The sequence below is a fragment of the Podarcis pityusensis genome, assembly GCF_964106645.2.
Source record: "Podarcis pityusensis genome assembly, chromosome: Z".
NCBI classification, from domain to species: Eukaryota; Metazoa; Chordata; class Lepidosauria; order Squamata; family Lacertidae; genus Podarcis; species Podarcis pityusensis.
Genome location: NC_138044.1, coordinates 12,884,031 through 12,908,251, shown reverse-complemented (window position 1 = coordinate 12,908,251; position 24,221 = coordinate 12,884,031). Strand labels below are relative to the sequence as shown.

At 46.5% G+C, this 24,221-nt stretch overlaps 1 protein-coding gene across 1 annotated transcript in view; it reads right to left on the bottom strand.

Moving 5' to 3' along the window:
* The window catches only part of LOC308467925 (discoidin domain-containing receptor 2-like), a 50,878-nt gene extending 29,325 nt beyond the window's left edge, over positions 1-21,553 (bottom strand). Inside the window, exons 1-11 of the mRNA XM_080989687.1 lie at positions 21,172-21,553; positions 17,754-17,906; positions 12,994-13,096; positions 12,146-12,374; positions 11,070-11,217; positions 10,409-10,514; positions 8,778-8,964; positions 7,772-8,018; positions 6,454-6,555; positions 3,615-3,778; positions 1,811-2,006 (exon numbers count right to left, since the gene is read on the bottom strand). Of these exons, the coding sequence (XP_080845813.1) occupies positions 1,811-2,006; positions 3,615-3,778; positions 6,454-6,555; positions 7,772-8,018; positions 8,778-8,964; positions 10,409-10,514; positions 11,070-11,217; positions 12,146-12,374; positions 12,994-13,096; positions 17,754-17,820 (1,549 nt within the window). The 5' untranslated portion in view covers positions 17,821-17,906; positions 21,172-21,553. The remainder of the gene's footprint in view (positions 1-1,810; positions 2,007-3,614; positions 3,779-6,453; positions 6,556-7,771; positions 8,019-8,777; positions 8,965-10,408; positions 10,515-11,069; positions 11,218-12,145; positions 12,375-12,993; positions 13,097-17,753; positions 17,907-21,171) is intronic.
* Between the last annotated feature and the right edge of the window lie 2,668 nt (positions 21,554-24,221).

The following is a 24,221-nucleotide window of genomic DNA, read 5'->3' as shown; positions in this document are numbered from 1 at the left end:
TTCAGTTGGGGGGATTTGAGGAAGTCACTTAACAATGGAAATTAAATTGTATTTCTAAAAGTTAAGTGTTTTGCATGTTTGTTTGTTCTTTTCAATATTGTAATGTTTTTTTCTTTTCTCTGTGTTATATCTGTTATAAACTTGGAAAACCAATAAAAAAATGTGGGGGGAAAAGAACAAAAAAAGGGGGGGAGAGTTCCCTTGACCAAAAAACCCCCACCACCACATCATGTTTGGTAGTCTGTTTTGTTAAATTCATTTGCGGGTATTTCCATCTCACTTTTCAGCTAGTAAAGCTCTCCGCCTTTGGACAGTGATGCTGCAGACAGTTTAGGGCAAGGTTTCCCAAATTTCAGCTGTTTTTTGACTACAATCCCCATCATCTCTGACCATTGGTCCTGGGAGCTAGGGATGATGGGAGTTGTAGTCCAAAAGCAACTGGATGCCCTGGTCTATGGTCTCTGCTACATCGCTCACGGCCTGCAGGAGCAAGTCTAACTGGGACAATGTATTGTCCACGTACAGGAAGAAATCAATTGCCCTCTTCCTTAGATGGGCCACTATAGTTATCAGTGCCTTCAAGAACTTTCCTGGGCTTTAGGGCCAATCCCTGATCCAAAACACAGAATCTGTGATGGCTGGGTGGACTAGTATGCGAGGGTAGGCCTCGGTCCGGTACAGGGAAGCAATGAGGTCCCTAGGCTTGAGACCCTTTGGACTGGTCTTCAAGGTCTCCACCCTGAATTTATTTTGGGTCGGATACCCTCTTGAGCATGGGGAGGCAAACTAAGGCCCGGGGGCTAGATCCTGCCCAATCGCCTTCTAAATCCAGCATGTGCCCTTTAATCAAAAAAGGCATCTCTGGGTTATTTGTGTGGCCTGCCTGGTGTTTTTACATGAGTAGAATGTGTGCTTTTATTTAAAATGCATCTCTGGGTTATTTGTGTGGCCTGTCTGATGTTTTTACATGAGTAGAATGTGTGCTTTTATTTAAAATGCATCTCTGGGTTATTTGTGGGGCACAGGAATTCGTTCATTTCCCCCCCCCCCAAAAAAAATGCTCCAGCCCCCCACAAGGTCTGACGGGCAGTGGACCGGCCCCCTGCTGAAAAAGTTTGCTGACCCCTGCTCTTGAGGTCCAGGTTGGCCCTCCATACTCCTGATTTCTTTCAGACCATAAGGAGAATAGGGTAGTGGCCAGATCCCCGCTGATCTCCAGCAAATGCTGGATTGCCTGAAGCATCAAGAAATGCAAGGATGCTCTGCTCCTGAAAAAAGCCCTTTCCACCTTCTTCAAGCCCTTTTCCAAGGCTCCTGCCACCACCACCACAGAACATCCAAGGCTGTAGGCCCGAAAAAGGCTGACAAAATGGAAACCAGGAGGAAGGAAAATTGAGATCTATGAAGCTGGGAGAGAGTGAAAACTCGGTAGGAGTAGCATAAGGGAGCAGAAAGAGGAGCTAGGAACAAATGAAGGAAGGAAGAACAAACAACAAAATCCTTTCCAAGATGGCGTTCCCGCCTCTTTTCTTCAGTCTCGCTTAGAGCACCCGGCAGTCGACCTGCCGTGGAGATGTCAGGAAATGAAACTGGAGATGGGGTTATCTCTAAAAGGTTTTGCTTCCAGCCAATGGAGAGATGGGCAGAGACAACCCTCCCCATACAGGAGGAGGTATCTTTGTCTGCCAGAGGCAGAGCACATAAGTATATGCTTCACCCTACCTATTGCTAGAGCCAGCCATAGTTCAGAGTCCACACAGCCCAATCTGTCTGCTCTGAAATGCATTGCTGCCACTGCAGGTGGTCCTACCTGAGTCCTCAGCACTTTGGGAGAGCTCAGGCAGTTTCTGAAGGAGAGTGATGGGCTGGTGATATTCCAGGTCCAGTGGGAAGACCCTCTCATAGGTGGGGTTAGTCTGGTGGATCTGTGTCTGGCCATTGACAATTCTGGAGCTGTAAAAGGATAGCCGAACGGTGGCATCTTCTTCCAGGATCCGCCGAGGAGCCTAAGGGCAGAGAGGAGAAAGCTGGTGAACCCTCTACATCAGGCATGTCCAACTCCCAGGAGACTGCGATCTACTCCCACTATAAAAAACTGGCAGTGATCTACCCATTGGATTGACCAAAGTTGTTGAGTTTTTTGGAGGGGAGGATTGATCAGAGCTGTTGAGCTTTTTTGGGAGAGGAACCCTCATGACTGCATGATCATCCTTGAAAGTGTACAGTCAATACCTGATGATATTTCAGAAGCAAAGGGGCATGTATCCTTGTACTCTTTTGTTTGCTACCTTATCCTTGTACTTAAGGAGTGTGTGAGCCTATCAGCCAAAAGTCTGCCTTTCTGAATAGTCTATTTGGTCAACTGGTTAATAATAATAATAATAATAATAATAATTATAATAATAATTTATTCGTATCCCGCCCTCCCCAGCCAAGGCCGGGCTCACAGCAGCTATCATCACAAAAATGCTCTTTGATGGCTCAGGACTGACTGGTATTCTCTTGGTTGTGAAGAGAACATAAGAAGAGCCCTAAAGAATCAGACTAAGACCCATCCTGGTGTCCTGTTTCCCACTGTGGCAAATCAAACACCACTGGTAAACCCACAAAAGCAGGGCTTGAATGCAATAGCCCTTTCCCATTGTTGCTCACTAGTGGATGATGTTCACTGGTTGACTTCCTCATGCTCAAAACTAGAGACCTCCTTGCCTCCTCCATAATTGTATCTAACACCCTTTGAAAGCCATCCAGATGCTCACACTGCATCTCTACGACAGTGAATCCTGCACAGAATCATAGAATTGGAAGGGACCCCAAGGGTCATCTAGCCCAACCCTCTGCAATGCAGGATTCTCAACTAGACCATACATGACAGATGGCCATCCAAGCTCTGCTTAAAAGCCTCCAAAGAAGGAAACAGAAGTCATTCCTTTCATCTGTCCTGAACTGCCCCTACATGGTGATCCAGTTCCCCACCCCGATCCAAGTTCTAGAACACTCAGTGTGGGAGATGCTCATGTGATTCCTCAGTTCCCCAAGCAGGAAGGGTCACAGCTATTTGAATGAAAAAGGTCCCAGGTTCAATCCCTGGGATCTCCAGGTAGGTCTGGGATAGGGTCCTTGTCTGAAATCCTGGAGAACTGCTGACAGTTAGTCTAGGCAGGCACCTTTCAGGTGGGTACCATTACGTTATAAGAGAACAAGGAGGTGTTCATGATGAGTTCCAAAACTTCTTTTTCTAGAAAAATAGCACTGAGTGTAGGCATTATTGAGCTAGATGGACCAATAGTCTGGACTCAGCATAAGGTATCTTTCTAAGTTCCTATGAATACCTATGCAGTCAATCTTTGGGGTTGGCTCCTCTCCTTCCTGGAGGATGAGCTTGGGTTGCTAGGACAGCCTTGCATTTAAGCACTAGCCTGGTTACCACTGGTGAGAACAAATTCTACACTGGTGAGTGTGCTGGCTGGCGAAGGAGAAACAGAGCCCTCTGTCCCCCATTCTGATAGTTGAGGAAGCTTGTTTTCTGGCTGGTAACATTTGTGGGCTTATTTACAAGGCTGTGCTAGGAAGTTTTCCCGCAGCCAGACAATCTACCATAGGACACAAGATACCGTCTCCAGCCGCATCTGGACGTGCTGCCTCCACAGGATAGCAACAATGACGAAAAGCAGCAGCAAGATAATGGCCACAAGGCAGCTGACCAGACTGGAGGTGTTGGAGTCCTCTGCCTTCGGAGCCACCCAGGGACTCGTTGCAGCAGGTGGCGAGGTGGTCCCTGCAATGGCAAGGAGGTGGTCAATCAATCAGTCAGTCAGTCCACTAATCAAATAATTGTACTTGTGGCAGATTCCACAGTGGTCCTTGAAAGGGCAGGCAGTAGCAGTAGATATAAGAATAATTAAATAGGCTGAATGCTAGTCTTACTCAGAGCAGACCCAACGAAATTAAGGGATCTAGCTTTTTATGTTTTAATTCGAATTGCTTTTAGAATGTTTTCAGCTGTAACTGCTTTCTGTTATTTTTGTTTGCAAGTTTTTCCAGAATATTTTAATCAGTTTTAGAAGGACTTTGCTTTTTTTTTTTTAAACCAAGAGCTGTTTAGCGGGAAGAGGGTATAAATGCAATAAATTAGCCACGACCATTATTTTCAATCGGTATACTCTGGATTAGGGCTAACTTTGAATAGCTCTATGCAAGACAAATGCTTTGCTGGAACATATGCATGAGAAGATGGACTTGATGAATGAGAAAATGGATTTGACTGTTGTGGTTGATAACTGTGGACAAACAGGGAACATTGATACAGAAATCAGTCAGGAACCAACCTATGAATTTGTACTGACTGGGCAAGTGCAGATGACAATGGAGGAGGATGCGGCTGCACCTCAAATAGTACAAATGGAGAGACCCGAGGCCCTACAGGAGCATAAGCCGCTGTTATTGAAGATTGAAATTGGAGTGGGCCAAGGGGAGTCTGGAGACGAGGAGATTCCTAGCTTTGGAGAGATCTTGAAATTTGATTTTAAATACATTTTAGATTATATCAAGGACTGTGGGGAGTGGGACTGTGGGGAATGGGCGAGCTGGATGAAGGGTGATGGAGACAATTTTGGGTTGGAATCCCCCAGAGAACTACTCCTCAATGAGAAAGGAAAGAAACTAAGACAGAGACCAACAAAAGACAAGGAAAAGGGCAAGCACAAACAAGATGAAGAAGAATTGCAGAAGGGACATGGAAGAGACTTAAGGGCCTCGGACATAAGGCTTCCAGGTTGATGGACTAGATGGAATGGACAGTAAGGACTGACACGACCCGAGACCAGGAAGAAGAGACGCTGGATGATGATTGAAAGAGAATTTATAATGGAAATTTTGTATTTTAGAATCAGCTTAATGAATATTAGGGGAAATGTGGGAATGAAACTATACGACTCTAGCAGAAATGTTATCAGGAGCTATGTATATTTGAAAACTAAGATTTAAGTCTTAAGGTACATAGGGGTAAGATAAGGTTAAATAAATTAAGATAATTTGAATAACAGAATATGGGGAAAGATGGAAAGGATTTGTTGAGTTAATTATTAGGTTAAATTGTTAAGATAAATTTATAACAAAAATTGAGAAAGATGGAAAGAATTTGCTGAAATAATTATCAAACTAGAATACAAAAAGGGAGGTGTGAGGAGGTCAATGAAACAAGCAAATGGAAATTATGGATATGCAATTTGGGATTTGTGTTTTTTTCTCCTTTTTTTCCCCTTCTTCTTTATTTTCTTTTGCTGTATTGTCGTATATTTTGTGCTTTTCTCTTTATTTATTTTTTCTTTTCTTTTTTTTGTATTGTAGTGTTGTTGTTTTTTGTTTTTTATTTTTCTTGTAATCCTGAAATTATCAATAAATATTACTCAAAAAAAAAAACCCAAAAAACTTTGAATAGTTATTTATTTATGTGACTTGCATTTTGATGCTTAGGATGCCTCAAGTCTGCTGCAGCCATACTGGACCATCAACACATCATTCCTCTTTATTAGTTGTTCCCAAATGCTTCCCCAATGTTATTAAATTATTGGTGTCTGGAGGGGCTCTCTTGAGCTATAACACAATAGACATGGGGGGAATTACAGGATTTCAGCAGGAAGTTACAGGACATGTGCTGATTGAAAATGAAGCTGGATGTCTGCCCCAGGGAATGGTAATGAAATCAGTACAATGTATAAGTGTTCCAATATAAAGAATGCACAAATAATCATGAACGCAGAATAAAAAAGGACACCTCGAATCTCTAAGTGGATCGCACAAAATGCTATCATAAAAGCACATGCCAGAATGCAAATGGTTAAAAAAAAATCAATAGAATGTTAAGCAAAATATTGCAACAAAAATGCTGAGCAGTGTGATCAGAAAAGTAATAATAAATTTTTATTTATACCCCGCCCTCCCCAGCCAAGACTGGGCTCAGGGCAGCTGAGTAAAAGTAAAGTAAGAGCCAGTGAAAGCAGTAGTTGTAGAACAAGCAACAATCTCACCTACATAGCTTTTATTCCTTTAAATTGAAAAAGTCCCAGATGCTTTCAACTGGGGAAATGACCTTTGCCAACCTAGTTGCTGACGTTTCTAAATCCTTGGCAGGGACACCAACTCCTTGGGGTCCAAGCCCTTTTCAGCACCCTTATGGAGGTAGAGGCCACCCCCTCCCCAATATCCCACAAGCGCAGAGCACAGAGTGGTGCAATGCAGCTCAAGCGGCTGGCTCCTCCTCCTCCTCCTCTTGCCGCAGAGGGGAAGGAGGGTTGATGCAGCCTCCTGCCAGTGGAGCTGTCAGGAGGAGGCAAAGGAGGAGCCACCGGCCATTGAAACTGTGCAGCCAAAGCGTTCAGCTCTGCCCCTGGCTCCACCGGACGTCCTCTGGCGCCTCTGATCCATGGACATGGCAATCGGCCTCATACTTACACCAAGTCCCTTCTGTTGCGTTGAGTTCCTCTGACGGGAGTATCTCTGAGGTTGTGCTTGAGGCCAGAGTGACCATAATGGGGTCACTGGCATCCATATCTGCTGGAGAAGCAATGACAACAGGGTGTGGGCAAGAAACACATTAGTCTGTTGCTCAGAGCCTGGCCATTTCACATTGCGGAGCCAGGTAGAGAGAACTTGGCCATCCAGACACTCAGCTGGAGAACAGCAAGATCTCATTTTCTGTGGAGTTTATCCACAGGGGGGCCTTCCAGCTGTTATTGGACTCCAATTCCCAGCAGCCCCAGCAGCCTGCACAGTCAACAGTCAGGGATGAATGGAGCTGTAGTCCAACAAAATCTGAACAACTACAGGTCTCCTCTCCCTAGTGCCTCAGACTGGTCATACTGGCTAATGGCACTCCAGATCAGGCCATCTTCTGTAGCCCTCTCCCTTTTTTTGGTCATGCATATTTTCAACCATAAGGGCTAGATACTTCTTTAAATGAAAGCTTACATTATAAGAAAACTGAATTCTTCACACACCACCTATACCAGTGTGGTATAGAGGACAGCATATTAGAATAGGCCCAGGGAGACAAAAGTTCATAACCTCCACTTAGCAATGAAGCTTTATGACATATAAGACAGCAGGTCTCTAGCCTGGGAAGTTTCCGGTGCATAGTTTGGCACAAAGAGAAGGAAAGATGAGGGAGGAGAGGGGTGGGAAGGCAGGGATTGACAGAGGAAGAATGGGGTTATTTCAATTACACCTATTTAAAACTTTGTTCTCTTGAGCCTGTCACTCTTATATCCCGCAGTCCAACCAACCTCACAAAAACCCAATAAATAATAAAATAGGGGCGCGGGTGTCTTGGGCTTGCCAATCAGAAGGTCAGTGGTTCGAATCCCTGCGACAGAGTGAGCTCCCGTTGCTCTGTCCCAGCTCCTACCAGTTTGAAAGCATGCCAGTGCAAGCAGATAAATAGGTACCGCTGCGGCAGGAAGGTAAATGGCGTTTCTGTCATGGTGTTCCATTGAGCCAGAAACAGTTTAGTCATGCTGGCCACATGACCCAGAAAGCTGTCTGTGGACAAACGCCAGCTCTCTCCGCCTGAAGCGAGATGAGCGCCACAACGCCATAATTGCCTTTGACTGGACTTAACCATCAAGGGGTCCTTTATCTTTTCTTTTACCCAATAAATAATATAATCATTAATAATTTGATGCTGTTGAGGCGCATCTGGAAGAAACACAGTATATACCAGGCAAAATATTATTCTGCACTTGCAAATGAAGCTATTCCCAAGGCTGCTCACCTGATTGGAAGGAAATTTCACTGATCATCATCCAAGTGTCAGCAAAGTAGAAGTGGCAAAGTATGGCTTTCCCCACACGCTGACTGAGGGGGACGGTCACAAATCGTGCGCTGGGGTTCTTGTCGTCCAAGACGGTGTCCACACCCACGGGGTCTGGCTCCCACTCAGCGATCAGCCGTGGCTTGAAGAAGCACTCCACCCTCTCAAAGATCTTCACTCCCTTGGAAAACATGTTGTTGCAATGGACCTAGAGTTGGAAACAGCAGTGGCCACGTTCAAGCACTCTTTTCTCCCTCAGTGGACCGGGAGGGTTATAAAATGGCTACCAATACAGGATGCAAGCAACATGGCTGCCAAGGGCCCTACCTTCATGGAGGTTTGTTTTTTAAAACATAGTTATTAATTTTTCTGATGCAAAGTGAGTTATAACAGGCTTAAGACATAACATAACATAAGACATAACATAACATAACATAACATAACATAACAACATAACATAACATAACATAACATAACATAACATAACATAACAACATAACATAACAGGCTTAAGACAGTTCAATAACTATACATACGGGTAACCTTATTTATTTATTATTTATCTTAATTCTTTCTTTTTTCATATATATACAGTATATGGGCTACAGGGTTCTGAGGTGAAAATATAATCAAAAGGTCCACTAGTGTTAGGGTACATTGGAGGCAGAGAGCAGGCATTTTTCTTATTTCTATGTTTTCTCAAATGAGTTCTTTATCTTTTGTCCCCTGGTTGCCTTTAGTTTTTGTGTTAATTTCTCTAAAATAGCACATTGCCAAGCCTTTCGGTACCGCTGATACGAACTTTCTGGAGTGTCCATCAGTTCTGAGCTCTGGCAGCCAACAGCAAACGACTCAGCAGCACTTTATGGTTGAGATCTAAACTTCTGTCTGGAAACATATTTAACAACACCAACGTCAAAGATGGATGTTTCCACTGACCAGTAATCTCAGTGATCTCCAGACATACCTTCATGGATGTGAAGTTCCTTTGCCGATCGAACTGGAACTCCATCTCAACGGCACCACTGCTGAAGCTGTCGTTCTTCCAGCCAACGTAGTCGTAGCCTGGCCACACGCGGTACTGGTGGCTCTTGGTGAAATCGTCCAAGCCTAGGACGCCATCTGTCAGCTGGCCCAACCCACCATGCAGGAGCCTGGCAAGAGAGCATTTGCGGTTACATGCCAGCAAGGAGCATCCCTAGACTGAGAGGTGCCGTCTTCAAGGACATGCCAGGCCTTTCCACCGAATGATCAGCTTTCGTTAAAGGGAGGGGAGATGAAAGGGTTAAGAAGGCAGACAAAATACACTTAAGAGGCAGTGCTTTTTCCCAGGGGGTACTCAAAGGTATGCAGTACCAGCACCTCTTTTGTTGTTGTTAAAAAGTGTAGCACTTACTGTAACAACTTCATGGTGAGTACCGGTACCTATTTTTCTAGGGGGAAAAGCACTGCTTAGAGGGAAGTGGCTACATAAGGGCAAAACTAAATGGGTTGTCAAATTGCATGCATAGACAATGAATGTGCGTTATCTTTTTTGCTATGCAAATAGAAGCTGGTGGGAAAAGAGGAATTTAACTCATTGGGCCTGCCAAGAACCCCTTATTTAGTGTACATTCATGATGACTGATGCTCTCGAAGGGCCTGTGAATGTTTCTTCATTTCCAACTGCTGCATGTCCTGCTACTTCCTGCTGAAATCCTGCCACTTTGCATACCACAAAAGTTCAGGGTGGGGTCCCGCTTTTGTTGTGTCATAGCACAAGAGTGCCCCACCGGATGGCAATAATGCAGCAATGCTGGGGAAGCATCATGGAACAACTCAAACAGCAGAATGATATGTGGACAGTCCCGTATAAATCCAGCACAAATACTCTATTAAACTATCAATGGCACACTGCAGAATACACCCACATTTAAGAATGAAAAACACCACTCTGGAGGTGCCCTTTCTCTCCCTGTCATGCCCCTGACCAAAAGATCCCCTATCAGAAGCTCTGTTGGTGCAAACCAAGCGGAATGTCTCTTGAAATGAAAAGCAGATTCAGAGAGAAGAGATTTCTGTTGAGACTGCCTGAGGCAGTGAGAGAAAGAGCTAACCTCTCCCCCACCACCACCACCTCCCCGCTCACTCTCATTAGTCCTGGGGCTGCTTAAGATTTCCCTTGGGTGCCATTTACAGGACAACAAAATGTACTTTTTAACTGCATTCCCACCATTAACAGCACACCCAGTTTAGCCCTAAGATTTCCAGTGGCTGGGCAGTGTGGCTGCAGCCTGACTCATTTGCTCTCCCCTGTGACTAATAGAGATCAAATAAGTTATGCAAAACATATATGCACATTTTCTTGATCTGTTATGCAGATTGTGAAATGCAGCTTCGTTGGGTCACACAATTTATGTTGTCATAGTTTGAGTGCAGTCCACCCGCTGTCCAGCTATTTAATGCCTGTTCTGAGCACCCAAAAAATCCCAGGCACTGATCTCCTTCCACCGCCCAGTTTGGAAGGTGGCCTTCAGGCTGAACAAGGTTCCCCATCCCTGTTTTAGAGTACTGAGGGAGAAAGGGATGTTTCACCCACCCATGCAGGGCGTTTCTTACCTGCGCTCCTGATAACCATCATAGGTTGAGTCGTTCAGGTAAACGATGGGGTGGCCAGGAGCTGCAATCATCTCCCCCTCAGGCATGCTATAGGATTCCAAACCATCTAGGAAAGGAGACAACTAGGGGTCAGTTGGAGGCTTTTGAGCCCTCTGCCTGCACAACCTACCTGAGCAAGAGGAGCAAGGGTCTTCTTCCCATCTCTTCTTGGCCACAGGTGGCCAAGGCAGAAAACAAGCAGGCTTTCAAGCCAGGCAGCAAGAATGAGCCTTCTGGTGGCAGCTCAATCGATACCTGAGCAATGATTTGCTCAGTGTTGTGGATCTAGACCAGAGTCAGCAGCTATATAGTGCGAGCTGGGACTCTGACCAGTGGTGCTGCTGAAGAAAAGCAGATAAGAACCCAGCAAGCATCTCCACCTCAACGTACCATATGGAGCTGCCTTCTTCAAGATGGTGCCCTCCAGATGTTTTGGACAATCACCCCCATCATCCCTGACTGTTGGGGCTATTCTGGCCAGGGCTAATAGGAGTTAATAGTCCAAAATATCTGGAGGACATTGGGAGGAGGACAGCTGACACAGAGAGTTACAAACACCAGGGTCCCATGACCAGAATTCCCTGCAGCCTTATCGGGGACTTGCTGAAGTTCAAGTCCTTACCAGACCAAACACAACCATAGAGTTCCACCCGCATGCAGACAGTCATGGGCTGCTCAGTCACTGGGATCACTCGGATGTAGCGGGCAATTACAGGCGGGCGAAGGTCTTTCAGGACAACGTCATACGTGTCAGTGTTGCCTTGAATCACCTGGATTGGAAAGAGGTCATGATAAGGCTATTGTGCAATCAGCATCTGATAAGCAGCAAACACTAGAGCACTGATGAAGAATCACAGGCCAAGGGGTTAAATGTGGCCCTCTGGGCCCCTCTATCTGGCCCTAAGGACTCCAACCATGCCACACCCCTCACCAGCCCTACTTTGTTACTACACAGCCTGTTTATCAAGCATTCCCCAATTGGTTTGCAAGGGGATTAGATGACGTTGGCTATTTAACGAACATTCCACCTGATTTGTATGCGGGGAGGTTAGATGATGGTTGCATCAAAACAAGGGTTATCACCCACCCCACTCACACATGAAAACAAAGACCACCACAGCCAACCACAAATGAGTAACCACACCCTAGGCCAACCCCAACCTCTCTCACCACCAAAGGAACACAAGTGAACAGCAAAGAACCTGCACTAGCAACACTGACACCAAACCCTACATATAGTAAGTAAAATAGAAACATCGCCACCCGACCCCCCCCATCTTCCCTCCACCTCTTTCCCCCTTTTCTTCCTGATGTCTCAATCTCAAATGAAACTGATCTGTAAAAATGTTACTTGGGGGGAAAAATACAAGAGACATTGCGCGCGCGCACACACACACACACACACACACACACACACACAAAATAGGCCAGTGCTCTCAGTATAAAGCAGTTTCCTGTGCTTCAAAGTAAATACCTTGGCACCTGCTGACAAATTTTCAACCAGAAACAGATCCAGAGAATGGTCTGAACTGAGCGCAACAAGGAGTTCAAGGGCTGAAGTTAAAGAATTTTGGAGAGAGTTTGGAGGTCACCTGGATAGCTGACCTAATAATTATTTTTAATGAGGTTTAGTAACTTTTGCAGATTTTCAAGGGCTCGTCACTTTCTTCAGAGATGTCCTGACCACATCTCACCCACCTGCTTGTTCTGACGATCTTTCCAAGAGAGCCATCGCTCCCCGTTGCGGCTATAGTCGATCCGGTAGGCACGGGCAAACTCTTTCCCAGTTGCCCGGGCATGCCGACCTTGCGTCCCCACCAGTGTGATGAAGAAGAGTTTATGTAGGTCTATCTGGAGAAACTGCACATCTTCAGGTTGCAGGAGACCCGCTGGACACCATGCCCCATCACCCTCTTCTCTCAGCAACCTGAGAGACAGAGAGAGAAAAATAATGTCACAGCTCAAAGATCAGGTATGAAAGTGGGAAGAACATGCAAGGCCAGCCTGAGCACAAAATTCATGTGTTCTATGTGTGGCTGCTGTTGAGATTGGTCTGGAAGCTGCAGCCAGTGCAACATGCCGTGGCTTGAGTGCTCACTGGGGCAGGATATCACCACCATGCTCTAGTGCTGCTGGGGGGGGGAATGCACTGGCTGTCAATTAGCTACCAAGTTATGTTCAAGATGTTGGTTCTGGTGTATAAAGCCCCATACAGCTTGGGACCAGAATATCTGAAAGATTGGTTCATCCATTATATACGTGATTGATCACTGTGCTCTGCAGGAGAGAGATGCCTATGGATACCACCTTTCCAGGAGATTGTTATGCGCAATATAGGAACCTTTGGTATAACACCAACCTTTTGGAATTCCCTCCTGTTAACTATTATGACAGGTATAATCTCTGTTGTCTTTCTGGCAGCTGCCGAATAGCTCCCTCTTTCAACAACAAGAGGTATTTCCCAGACTGTACTGGATTTTTTCTTTTAGTTCTGCTTTGTTTAATAGCTTGCCCTGAAGCTAAGCCCCACAGGTCACCCTGCTCACCGTGCATACTGAGGCCCCGTGGAGTCATACCACTGGCTGGAAGCAGTGATGTCCTCATCTCGGATGGTCCCTTCGTGCATCCCCAGAGGGTATCGGCATATCGCTGAGGGAAGAAGAAGAGTTTGGATTTGATATCCCGCTTTATCACTACCCTAGGGAGTCTCAAAGCAGATAACATTCTCCTTTCCCTTCCTCCCCCACAACAAACACTCTGTGAGGTGAGTGGGGCTGAGAGACTTCAGAGAAGTGTGACTAGCCCAGGGTCACCCAGCAGCTGCATGTGGAGGAGCGGGAAGCGAACCCGGATCACCAGATTACGAGTCTACCGCTCTTAACCACTACACCACACTGGCTCTCAGGGAGGGAGGGGACGGGAGGCAAAATGGTCACATTAGCATAAAGGCAGAGAACTTTTAAGAAAGCAGAGATATGCCCGGTTATCACTCTACAGGATCCACTTTCATTTTATCACTGCTCAGGATTGATTCATTGTGGGGGGGGGGGATGGGCTCATGTTAACAACGCTGGGAGTAGCACTGCTTTAACTGACCTCTTGCCACTGCCCTGGGCTCATTCTCCACATAACACCTTCTGAAGTTACAGAGTCGCCAATAAATGCCTCCTTGGGTACTGTGAAGTCACGAGAGCACACAAATTGCCCTGCTAAATTGCCTTGTCAGAGGGGCTGCAGTTCAGGGGTAGGGAATCTTTTTTAGACCAAGGGTCACATTCCCTCATGTGACACCTGAGGGCTATGTGCCAGTGGATGGAGCAACAGGTGTGGCTCCTAACTCTTTACAGTAAAAGCCAGAGGTTTCTACATGCAGCCAACCCTGCACGCATCTCACAGACTGCTATCCATGCAAGCAAGAGGCATAACTGCAGTTCAAAAGCAGGCAAAAGCTCTTTGAGCAGAGAGCAGAGCAGGGCCTTCGAGGAATGGGGGCAGGAGCTTGGGAAGAGCCCCAAAAAGGGCCGCTTTTGGGGCCCAAACTTGAGGTTCCCCGCTCCCCTTGTGGCTGCATGATTCCTGCCTTGATCAGGAATCAGGCTACATGGCCTCTGAGTTCCCTTCTAACTCTTATAATTATAACTCTTATAATTCCTTCAAACCAAGCATTTGAAAGCCAGTCACCAGAACTCCCTCCACCAAACAAGATGGAAAGGGTGCCAATCCTATGAAGGCCACATTTGTCAGGCTCCCATCCCAAATCACGACCATAGCAGCTTTTGCTTGAGAGCAAGGAACAGATCCTCTTCTCAAATGAAGAAGAGTTTGGATTTGATATCCCACTTTATCACTACCGGAAGGAGCCTCAAAGCGGCTAACAATCTCCTTTCCCTTCCTCCCCCACAACGAACGCTCTTTGAGGCGAGTGGGCTGAGAGACTTCAGAGAAGCGTGACTAGCCCAAGGTCACCCAGCAGCTGCATGTGGAGGAGCGGGGACGCGAACCCGGATCACCAGATTATGAGTCCACCACTCTTAACCACTACACCACACTGGCTCTCAGACAGGCGGAGAAGAGAGCCACCAGTTCTGCTTCTCCCTCTTTGACATCTAGAGACATAAGGCAAGGTCCTCCCTCCTGCCTCAATCCCTGGGGACCAGCCTTCCAGCCCTCCATCTGCTGCTCCTCCTTTGTCTTCTTCCGTCTGGGGCTGCCAAACCATGCCAGATCCTGACAGAGCTGAGGAGCCAGTGAAAACTCAATACTTGGCCTGATATTCTTCACCTATAGATAGTCCCTGGGTAACATCAATATATCCTTATGGCTTCCAGCGCCACTAATAGGCTGGTAACTCCCATCCAGCCCTACACTGCCACCCCAGAACTTCCTCTCACTCTCCTGTCCTGCATTGCCAAGCCTGTCCATTTCTGGCACCACATTTTAAGAAGGATGCAAGAAAACAGGGTTCAGAGCTTTACCCCACAGTCAAATCTGGCCTGTGAAGCTAGATCCTGATAAGCATCTGCCCCATGGAGCCAAAAATGTTTCCCCACCCTTGTTGTCAACCAACCCTCACATCTTTCCTGCCAAACCCTGCCCTCCTTGTTCATTCTCCTGCGTTTATTTTATTTATTTGATTCCATTTATGAACTGCTTCCCATAAAATATCCCGAGGCAATGTCACCATAAAAACACCACTAAAAACAATTTGAAATAATCCCATATGGAAAAATAATTATATATGTGCAAATATTAAAAGTAATATATATATAAATGCAATTAAAAACTACAGTGGTACCTCTGGTTAAGCACTTAATTCGTTCCGGAGGTCCAGTTCTTAACCTGAAACTGTTCTTAACCTGAGGTACCACTTTAGCTAATGGAGCCTCCCGCTGGCGGCGCACGATTTCTGTTCTCATCCTGAGGTAAAGTTCTTAACCCAAGGTACTATTTCTGGGTTAGCAGAGTCTGTAACCTGAAGCATCTGTAACCCGAGGTACCACTGTATTCTGAATATAAATGCAGTTAAAAACAATTAATTAATGCAATATATTGATGCAATTTTAAAAACTTACATTCATACCTCGGGTTGAATGTGCTTCAGGTTGAGCGTGTTCGGGTTGCACTCCGCAGCAACCCAGAAGTAACGGAGCGTGTTACTTCTGGGTTTCACCGCTCGCGCATGCGCAGATGCTCAAAATGATGTCATGCGCATGCGTGGAAGTGGCAAAACACGACCCACACACATGCAGACGCGCCATTGCGTCTTACGTTCCATTCAGAATGTGAATGGGGCCCCGGAATGAATCCCGTTCGCATCCCGAGGTACCACTGTATGTAGTTGCAAATTTCAAAGTTAAACGCATAGAACAGGCATATTAGCCTTGCCTTTATCTTAACTCCTCTTCTCCTTTTGTTACCTATATTCTGTCCACTGTCAAGGCAGGTCAGGTCAGGTCAGGTCAGGTCACCTTTTACAAGAAACATAGCCAAACACAGTGCCTTTCAGAGGCTGTGGACTACAACTCCCAACAGGCTTGGCCCTCGCCCTTGCTGGCTGCTGGAGTCCCAACGTCACCTGAAGAGAATCGTGCTGGCTACCACTCTTTTACAACATTGCAAAAATACAGCCCTTCCTCTCTGTCCCCTTGGCAGAAACCAAAACAAGCTTGTCTACACTTTGTCACCTCTTACTTAGGCCAGTCTTCCCCAGCCTTGTATCCTACAAAGGTTTGGACTCAAGCTCCCATTAGCCCTAGCTAGCATAGCCGATGGTCAGGGATGATGGGAGCTGCAGCCTGCCTGTTCTAGTGCCTGAACCTCCAATTGCCCCATGACCTGGCATGAGTCCAGCACTTCTGATCGTAGCTGCTGCCTAAGAAGGTAAGGAGAGTCTGCTGGATGAGGTGAACAGAATGGCCCATCTAGTCCAGCACCCAGCACTCACAGTGGCCAACCAGATTCCCCAATGGGAAGCCTGCAAGAAGGACGTGAGCACAAAAGCGCTCTCCCTTCTTGTGGTTTCTAGTCACTGGTATTCATTGATAGCTACAGGTGAAACTCGAAAAATTAGAATATCGTAGAAAAGTTCCTTTATTTCAGTAATTCAACTTCAAAGGTGAAACTAATATATGAGATCGACTCATGACATGCAAAGCGAGATCTGCTTCTACTTCTCAGAGGTCCAATCTTGCTCGATTTGCAATCCTTGTTTTGCTGATTTCCTTGAATATTCTAATTTTCTGAGATGGTTAATTTGGGGTTTTCATCAGCTGTACGCCGTGATCATCGCAATGATAACAAATCAAGGCTTGACATATCTTGCTTTGCATGTCACAAGTCTATCTCATATATTAGTTTCACCTTTAAGTTGAATTAGTGAAAGAAAGGAACTTTTCCACAATATTCTAATTTTTCAAGTTTCACCTGTACATCCTCCATGAATTTGTCCAATCTTATTTGAAAGCCATCAAAGTTGGGGGCCATCACAGCCTCCTGTGGGGGTGAGCCCCATGAAGTTAACTATGGACTGTATGAATTTATTTCTTTTATCTATCCTGAATCTTCCAGCATTCAGCTTCGCTGAATGTCCACAAATTGCAGTGTTTTGAGAGAGGGAGAAAAACTTTCCTCTATCCACTTTCTCCATGCCATGCATCATTTTATAAACTTCTATCAGGTCACCTCTTACTCATTTCCCACCTCTAAATTAAAGTCCCAAATGCCGCAGTATCACCCCAATTTATGTCTCCTTCAAGCTGTGCTAAGGCCTCACATTTTGTTATAAAACACAGCAGCTAGCACTGAGGGTAGGATGGGGGAAGAAATTAAGTTTGCACCGAGAGGCATAGCAACATACTGTAATCTGTATTTTCCAAAAGAAGATGGCAACTAAAACACAGCCATCCTTCAAAATTTGCACTCTTCTGAATTTTGCAGTGCAGTTCTCAAGTCAAATAATGTGTGCAAAAAAAATCAGACACCAGGGTGTCAGTGTGCATAGAAATGCATTCGATCCTGAAAATAGCACAAAATTGAGGGAAACTTCTTTGCAAATGTTTTCTAGGCCAAATTGCAATTTTAAAAATGGAGGAATTTGCACTAAGATGCTAATGAATTTTACTGAGGGCTTTTAAAAAACAGCAACCACAGACTGATGTGGAGAGCTGAAAATTATAATGGATACTGAAATTGACAGACTGTTTTTCCCTGAGAGTCTCATGCAGGAACCCAGAAGTCCCTGGCTGTTGGGGTACAGAGATCGGGATGGCTCACCCAACAATTTAACAACACACCAAGAGCTTCCTACCAGGGTTGACTTCAGAGCTGGAGCAACAAGAGAGGCTGGCAAGCAGGAGGAGTGGCAAGCAGAGCATCCTTGGAGATGTGGGAGACGATGCCCACAGCCCGCGGGGTCAGTCGGGCGGTCCTCCCTGGCCGCCAGTCACTGCCATTCAGATCTCTGAGAAAAGGAAGAAAGACATGATTGGCTTGCAGCTAGATTTTCAGGCGATGTGTACCTATGGTGATATAAAAGCGGTGTCTAACCGTTTTTTGTTTTGTTTTTGTTTTGGTTCAAGATCTGCATTCACCCCTGGCCAACTCTTTAAGTAAATAGAGATTTATGGACCCAGGGCATACAAGTTTACTATCTTATATGACAGGGATAATCATGCATGTAAATTGTATGCAAATTATCCAGGGCTGCAAAGGCAAGAAAACATCATAGGGGTGGCCTAGCTGGCTATCATAGGTGCTGACCCTTGAGTGTTTCATTGGGCATGTTCATTGGGGTAGGATTCAGTCACATACTGGGAAATTCAGCTTATCCAATTATAATTGATTGGGAGGTCACCCCCCCCCACAAAAAAAACTTGACTTTTTGAGATAAGGAAGGTGACAGGGAAATGTACTGGAATGGTAGGGAGACACTTTGCTTTCACATGCCATCAGCTAACCTTCCTACAAGCAAAGCAGAATAAATGCTCATTAAATAGCCAGCTTAATCTAATCTGTCCAGAAATAGATCCGGTTGATCAATAAAATAGGTGTCAGGAAGCACACATTCATAGAATACCTCCAGGGTGAATTTTTATTTAAAAATATTTCCAGGTTATAAGAACATAGGGAGCTGCCTTATACTGTACCATGTCAGACCATTCATCCGTTTAGCTCTATATTGTCTACACTGACTTGTAGCAGCCCTCCAGGGTAGGGTTTACTTATTTACTTATGTAGCTGAAGCCAAGATACATAAAACAAAACAAAATACATGACAGGCAATATAATTATTAAAACTGTGCATTCCGCCAAATAAAAATCTGCTGCACTGAAGAATTTAACATGATTTCCACAAACACTTCTCTGAAAGATTTAAATCTTTGAACAAGGCTGTTCTTAAGTCCTCATAAACATGTACAGACTCTCTCTTTCGGAGGAATACAGGAAGCTGCCTCATATTGAGGCAGGCCATTGATCCCCTTAGACAACAAGGCTCCAGAAGATTCCTACCCCGGTCTGTGCTGATTGCAAAAGTTGTGCTAGGGGGTGGGGGCTGGGTTTAGCAGCCCTAACTCCTTTCCACCCTTTTGTGTAATGGGATTCCTTTGCATCCCTCCCATCGGTAATACACATTTGTCCCAAACCTCCTCATTTATGCCCAAGCACAGATAGAAAGGTGAAACCAGAAGCAGTTCAAATTGTCCAGACGGAGAGCTCATGAAAGTGTTAAGATCTCCTCACCGGGGCCCGGGGTGGATCTAGTTGCTAATTGCTAACAGCTGGCAAAATGTACATTAAAAAAAAAATCCACCACAGCCATTGGATGAACAGAAACATTGGGAGCCCATCACAGAAAGAAAGAGGCGGGCTAGGAGAAGAGGAGACAGAACAGCTGCTTGAACCTTGCGTTGGCGGGAGGGGTGGGGGCAAAGGCACCCATTCCATGCTGGAGAGAAGCCACTCAATTATTCTTGTCTCATCTCTCATTCTGTTGCATACGTGTGCACTGCCTCTTGTGTGCCCTTGCACAATTGCACATGCAAGGCTCCTGGTGCTCATGCTCCTGCACACTCAAAACATTGCTACATGCGCACCACTCTTGATAGCACACAACACACCCCTCCTCCAAGTCCTCTGCAGGGAGCTGTTTCGAGGAGGAAGTGGGCCCCTCAGCATCTGCCCACCTCCTGCTCCTCTCTCAAAACCTTTGTGGAGTGACTAGATCCACACAAGCTCCTGCCCACTTCCCACAGCCTGGTGCGCCCTACACAGACGAAAGGATGCTTGTTATTTGTTCTGCCTCATTCCACCCCTTTGCCCACATCTCTAGATTTCTCCCCAGTTTGGAATCGGCTGACTTGGGCCCACACATTTCAGCTGCCAAGAGAGTGCTGGCTTTTTCAACCAGAGGGCCACAATGCCTTCTGGATGACCACCCAGGGCTGTAAGCCAGTGGTGGGCAGGGCCAGAAACAAAAGTGGTTGGAGCAATACATGTAATGTACAACACGAGTTGGGCAGCTCCAAGTAGTGGCACCACCATGTGGGAAGTCAAGCACAGATGCGATACACCAGACAGGCCATTTCCGGGATTAAGGGAGGTCAAAGTGGAGGCAAGTATTTTCAGCTAGGTTAAAGGGACTCTATCATGGCAGAAGCTCCATGTTTGCCAGTTAAGAAATGGAGCAGAGGTAGCTTTTCAACTTGTAAGCCAGGGGTGAAGAAACTTCTTCAAGACAAATGGGGCATGGTATTCCCTTCTGCACAACTTTTCAGGGGCTTCATGCCACTGGTGGGTAGGGCCAGAGGCAAAAAGCAGGGGCAATTAATGCAAAAAAAATCCCTTTGTACAGTAGACACGCCTCTCCAAAACCTCAATCCAGGCAAGCAAGAAGCATTATCAGAGCTCAAGCACATATTCCAGCTAGTCAAGAACACTTGGCCTGGAGATAGTTCCTAGGGCCAGATAGAAAGACCTGGAGGGCCACAAGAGGGCCCCAGCCCTCAGATTCCCCACCAATGTAGGCATGTGGGAGGAGGGACATAAATGTGGATTAGAAATTAATTGGGCAAGCAGAAATGATGGATTTATGACAGCATAGCCACCCATGTGTCATCCAGACCGTTTCAAAAAGCAAGAAAGTGGATCATGCTCATCACTATCATCATGGCATGCACATGCTGCATATTGATTCCCCAAACGTCACCAATGCTTCTGCGTGTCTTATGTTCTAAGGCCAAGGCCTGCTTTTGTTGCAAGAAAACATGGTACACTTTCACTAAGTAACACATTGCACATCGGCTCTCCTCACGTGAGAAGAGAACGTCATGCATTTCCTGCTCTTGTTTGACCGAGAGAACGCTGCGCATCTCCTGCACACTCGAAGCACACCAGTTCTTGCCCTTCCGAAAATAAAAGAGCCTGATCCATCTTCCCCACACACAAAGCAAGGAGGCTGACACCCCTTTCCCTCCTCCCAGGGGAAAGGCGAAGCATCCTTGCGCCCCTCCTGGCCTCTGCGTTGCCCACTCCTGCCTGCTGTGGCCAGGGCACCCAGCTAAGTCCCTTCCCTCCACAGCCAGGAAGCACAAGAGGGCACAGCTGGGCCTCAGTGGCTCCAGGAAAAGAGGGCAAGCAGCCAACATTGTCTTGAGCCCGAACAAAAGAGAAAGCATGCAGGAGAATTTGCAAAGGGGGCTGACCAGAGTTGCCGAGAAGGGCCCTACCTGACAGGCCTAGCCTTTGTGCAGCTGCCGCAGCTGCCTCCACCGCCATAGCAATCCCAGCCTTCCTACTGCCATGGATTCTGCTGCGCTGGGCTTCCCAGCATCTCTCCCAACACCACCTCGCTTCGCAAGCAACTTTTCCAGCAGTTTGGAGATCCGCTCAAACTTGTGGCTCAGACTCCTCCTTCTCTCTCCCTCCAGTCCTTCCACACACAGGCCCAGGAGACTTCCTTGCCTTTGTCACTACAGTTTCTATGGCAACACCCTGACGGAGGCCATGGAAAAGAGATTTCTGTATACAGTATGTGTGTGTTAAAAGAGGGAGAGAGGCGGGAAAGAAAAAGCTGCTGTCTCCTTTAGCCTCTGTCCCTCCTTCCTTCTCTCTCTCTCCCTCTCCCCACCTCCCACCCCCTTTCTCTTTTCCTCCAGCCCCCTTGGCTGGGAGCAGCCTCCATTGGTGGCGGGGCCAGGCTTCAGCCTGGAGTCAGGCCAAGCATTGCATGCACATGAAAAACCCACAACATTAAGGAAGGGTTTTCTCCCCCCCCCACACACACACAGTAAAACAGGGGCTGTGTGGTGTGCACATGTTGGTGTGCTTCAAGGCTTTCTTCTCTCTCCCCACCCCCCTTTGACTTCCCTCACCCTCAGTTTATTTCCATATCCCTACAAAAAACTGGGAAGTCCCACACCAAGGCTGGAACCGGCCCAGAGCTGCTGCCGCTGCTCCTCCTCCAGGATCAAATCTCAGCTCGACAATGCCGAACTTTTGCCCTTTGCAAATGTTGTGGTTCGTCAAGAGGGTTTTGGCCTGAGGGTGTCCAAGGCATGCACAAGCAAAACAAGTATATCATGTAGGGCATCTTGGGGAAACGGCCACTGTCAGAGGGAAGGACGCTGGGCTGTGCAATGTCAGGATTAAAGGCAATATGTGGTTGTTCCCTTCCTCAATTAATCCCCGCAACAACCCTGTGCGGTAAGTTAGGCTGAGAGGCGGTGACTGTCATCCAGTGAACTTAATGGCTGAATGGTGGTTCAAACCCTGGCCTCCCATGTCCTAGTCTGACACTCTAACCACTACACCACACTGGCTCTCATATGATGCCCACTCTTTACTGAGCATCTATTCTGATTTGTTTGCAAGGATGTTGTTGCGTTACGTTACGTTACATTACGTTATTGATCTCCCACCTTTTTCTCCAAGAAGCTCAAACTAGTGTGCAGGGTTCCCCCCCCTGCCTCCAACCGCATTTAATCCCCACCACAACCCTGTGAGTGAGGTCAGACTGAGAGGTAGTGACTGGCCCAAGGCTGTCCAAGTGGGGGTTTGAATCCTGATCTCCTGGGTCCTAGTCCAACACTAACCATTTTACGCACTGGCTCATTGTTATAGGACAATGGGTGTTCATCCTGATTTTGATCCCATTGCCCTATACATATAAAGCAGTATCGTGCTACTTTCATGATCATGGCTCCCCCTCTTGCCACCAAAGAATCCTGGGAAGTGTAGTTTGTTATGGGCTCTGCAAGTTATTCCGAGACCCTTATTCCTCTTCCTAGAGCAGGGGTAGGCAACCTAAGGCCCGTGGGCCGGATGTGGCCCAATTGCCTTCTCAATCCGGCCTGCGGACGGTCTGGGAATCAGCATGTTTTTACATGAGTAGAAATACATCTCTAGAAAATGCACCTCTGAATTATTTGTGGGGTCTGCCTGGTGTTTCTACATGAGTAGAATGTGTACTTTTATTTAAAATGCATCTCTGGGTTATTTGTGGGGCATAGGAATTTGTTCATTTCCCTCCCCAAAAAAATATAGTCCGGCCCACTGCATAGTCTGAGGGACGGTGGACCAGCCCACAGCTGAAAACGGTTGCTGACCCTTGTCCTAGAGCTACAACTTCAGAGTTCTTTAACAACCAAACCTCCTTCACAGGGAACTATGGGAATTATAGCTCTGTGAGGGGAATAGGGGGTTGCCTAGCAATTCAGTGCTTTGGGGGGGGGGTACTAAAGGGTATGCAGCACCAGTACCTTTTTCACCCAAATGTTGAAAGTGTGGTACTTACTGTAACAACCTCATGGTGCGTACTGACACCTCTTTCTCTCTCTCTCTCTCTCTCTCTCCACTGCTCAGTACCCTTAACAAACTACAATTCCCAAGGTTTTATGGGGAAACCATGACTGTTTAAAGTGCTATGATACTGTATGGTGCAGATGGGGCCTAAATCTCAAAGCGGGAAAGTGGATGTGTATTTCACATTAAAGGCACACAAAGGTAAATAATGTGTGTACATGAACATGAAGCACAGTCCGCCGTTTCACATACCCTGCAGCTGCCGAGGTGTGTTTTGAACTGTAGATAACAACATTGTCAGGCAATGCTGGCTCCGCCCGCCCGCCCACCCAAAATTAAAAACCAAGGAGTCATCATCCTGTTCATCTTTAACTTGGTTGGGGACATAATAAACCAGACTTCATAAACTTGATAGCCTCCAAATGTTTTGGACTACAAGTCCCATTGGCGCCACCCATCAAAACCATACTAGGGGGCAGCTATCCCCCACTCTGGGTTGCCTGTTTCCTTCCTAATTGTCTCCCTCTGTGACAATGGAGTCTTTTTGCACAGGATACTGCTGTCTTTTTGTAGACTAGCAGCATGAAGGGCTTCTTTTTTCTTTTACACATTCTTCAGAGAACAAGCAACCACCACTCCAAAACGTAACAACATAGGAAGAGTCCTCATGCGGGATCAGGCCAAAGCGGGCCCACCTAGTCCAGCATCCTGGTCTCACAGTTGCCCACCAGATGTCCCACCATCCCGATCGCTCTTCTCTGCACCATTCACAGCTGTACAAAATCATTTTGGCAAAGTGGCAGTGTAAAGTCATGAGCCTTTGATATAATGTCTTAACGCCCATCATGCATCTGGTTTTACATGTCTGTGCAATGGGAACAAGAAGCATCCATTCCTCTACCACTGCCACCACTGCCCAAGATTTAACTTTTAGGAAGAACCTGAGGCACCAAAACTGCTTGCAAGTCATCACACT